Consider the following 2,049-nt stretch of genomic DNA (forward strand, 5'->3'; position numbering starts at 1 on the left):
TCATTCTTCATCCTCCACCTTCTCTTCTTGTTTGTTATTCTTCCTCATTTTCCACCTCCAATGTGCATTGAAATTTATGTAGATTGAGATCCACTCTGAATACGAAATGCTGCAGTAATAATAATAATAATGATAATCGTGAACGTGTGGCGATAACCCTTTCGGTTGGTGCCTTATTGGGATTTTAATTCGAATTCGACTCGTGCTCGCATTATGGATTTGATTAGATCATTGGTGATTGATTTATTTTTATTTCGGCCTTCCTCTCCGTATTACGATCATCATCATCTTCGTGGTCTATGGGGGTGCAATCATTTTCACAGCAGGCTCCGATGACCTCAATCAGAAAATATCACCTGGATTTATCAAACAAATTCTTTTTTTTATATACATTCAGGATAAAAATAATTGCTTTTTCTCCTATTTATTTTTATTCTATTCGTACTCTTATATATCAACACGTGGCTATATAACACAACATTCACGAAAAACAATTTCATTATAAATAATAATTACTTTCAATGCCTTATATAATACAGAATTGAAAACAAAATATATTTTTCGTATATTACTTCTACGATAATTTACTTATATTAGTTAATTACAAATAGATTTATTTAGATTTCAGTGTACAAATAACTTTTAGTTCCTATATGCATCTTAAAAATTCTGATTTTCGGTTCATCTGACATCTTTAGTGGTCCGATGAAAAAGTAATTCACAAAATCAGCAAGATTGTAAATATTACCAGCGTCATCCATACCGAAGCTATCCGGCCAAATCATCTCTTTATTATTAGTGGTAACTGTTTTCAGGTTCAAGTTCTGTTCATGTATATTCCATTTGGCAATAGAATTTTCGGTGATTAAACCGACATAAAGATCACCCTTATTATCAACGATCATACCATCGCCTATAGATGGTCTAAATCCTAAAAACTTAATCTGATTCCTCCAATTCGAAGTGGCTGCTAAAGTTTCGTTTCTAAGGATGCAATCGCTGATAGAATGTAGATTGTAGCTGCTCAAAGGAGAGTAGAAGATTTGACGTTCTGCAGATGGATTTTTCGGAACTGGAGTCATGGCGATCGAATCCATATTTAACACAATAGGAACTTGTATTCCACCGACTGTATAATTGACCACCTTAAGATTAGCAAACATTGTAGCATCTCGCAGCTTCCAAGACTTCTTTTGCTTCATGGAAAATACTATTAAGCCCGGATCGGAATCGCTGGAATCCGTGATATAAGCGTAACCTCCGAACCTCTCCTCCAGCACGATGTCATTCAACCAACAACCTTTACTCATGCAAATCTCTTCTGGAAACGTGTACGAATACACCACTTTTCCGCCTCTATTCAAATCCAAAAGCACCAATTTCCCTGGACATTTTGTAACATCTCCATTTCTCGTCCCATCCAAAACCCACATGATTCCTGATCTATCGATTTCTAAGCTTTGAACATTCTGTAGGGTCTTGCAACTCTTCTGGGGATTCATAGACCAAGATGGGTAGGGCTTTAACAGTGGATTACTCTTAACTCCACCACCAGCAACATTCTTCATTGTAGCTAAAGTCACCGGAGTACCTTGACTCGATCGCATCAATGCCATGTAAATGTTATCCTTGTAGAACTTTATAGCAACAATGGCGTTATTCTGAGGTACATACGTACCATCTCGGACGGCTTTTTGGTACGCACCCTTCGTAGGCCAAGTGAAGTTTACATATGACCATTCATATTCAACTTGAAATTGAGAGTTTGCTAACATGCAAAACGCAGCGACAAAGGCAGTAAGGTAAAGCAACATTATAGAAATGAATTTAGAATTTGAAACTTCAACTATTTATACCTTTAATTAAAAATAATGAAGTACATTCATTTAGATTGCACCAAATTACACTCATTATATGTTTAAAAACAACAAAATAAACGCTATACAATTACAACTAATAATCAATTATTTACATAACAACAAAATATATAAGTAATAATGAACTTTATAATTAGAATGCGTCATTTGAAAGTAAATAAAATTCATACAA

At 34.8% G+C, this 2,049-nt stretch overlaps 1 protein-coding gene across 1 annotated transcript; it reads right to left on the reverse strand.

Moving 5' to 3' along the window:
* Positions 1-617: 617 nt before the first annotated feature.
* Positions 618-1,814, reverse strand: LOC108568379 (major royal jelly protein 3-like). Its single transcript, XM_017929440.1, has one exon. It carries the CDS (start codon positions 1,812-1,814, stop codon positions 618-620), a length of 1,197 nt encoding a protein of 398 aa, XP_017784929.1.
* Positions 1,815-2,049: the final 235 nt, after the last annotated feature.

This window comes from Nicrophorus vespilloides, unplaced genomic scaffold (genome assembly GCF_001412225.1).
Source record: "Nicrophorus vespilloides isolate i.1.1-1 unplaced genomic scaffold, Nicve_v1.0, whole genome shotgun sequence".
NCBI lineage: Eukaryota > Metazoa > Arthropoda > Insecta > Coleoptera > Silphidae > Nicrophorus > Nicrophorus vespilloides.

What these genes read in the sequence shown, in the direction of transcription:
- LOC108568379 (XM_017929440.1), bottom strand. Translation starts at nt 1,814, where the DNA reads ATGTTGCTTTACCTTACTGCCTTTGTCGCTGCGTTTTGCATGTTAGCA.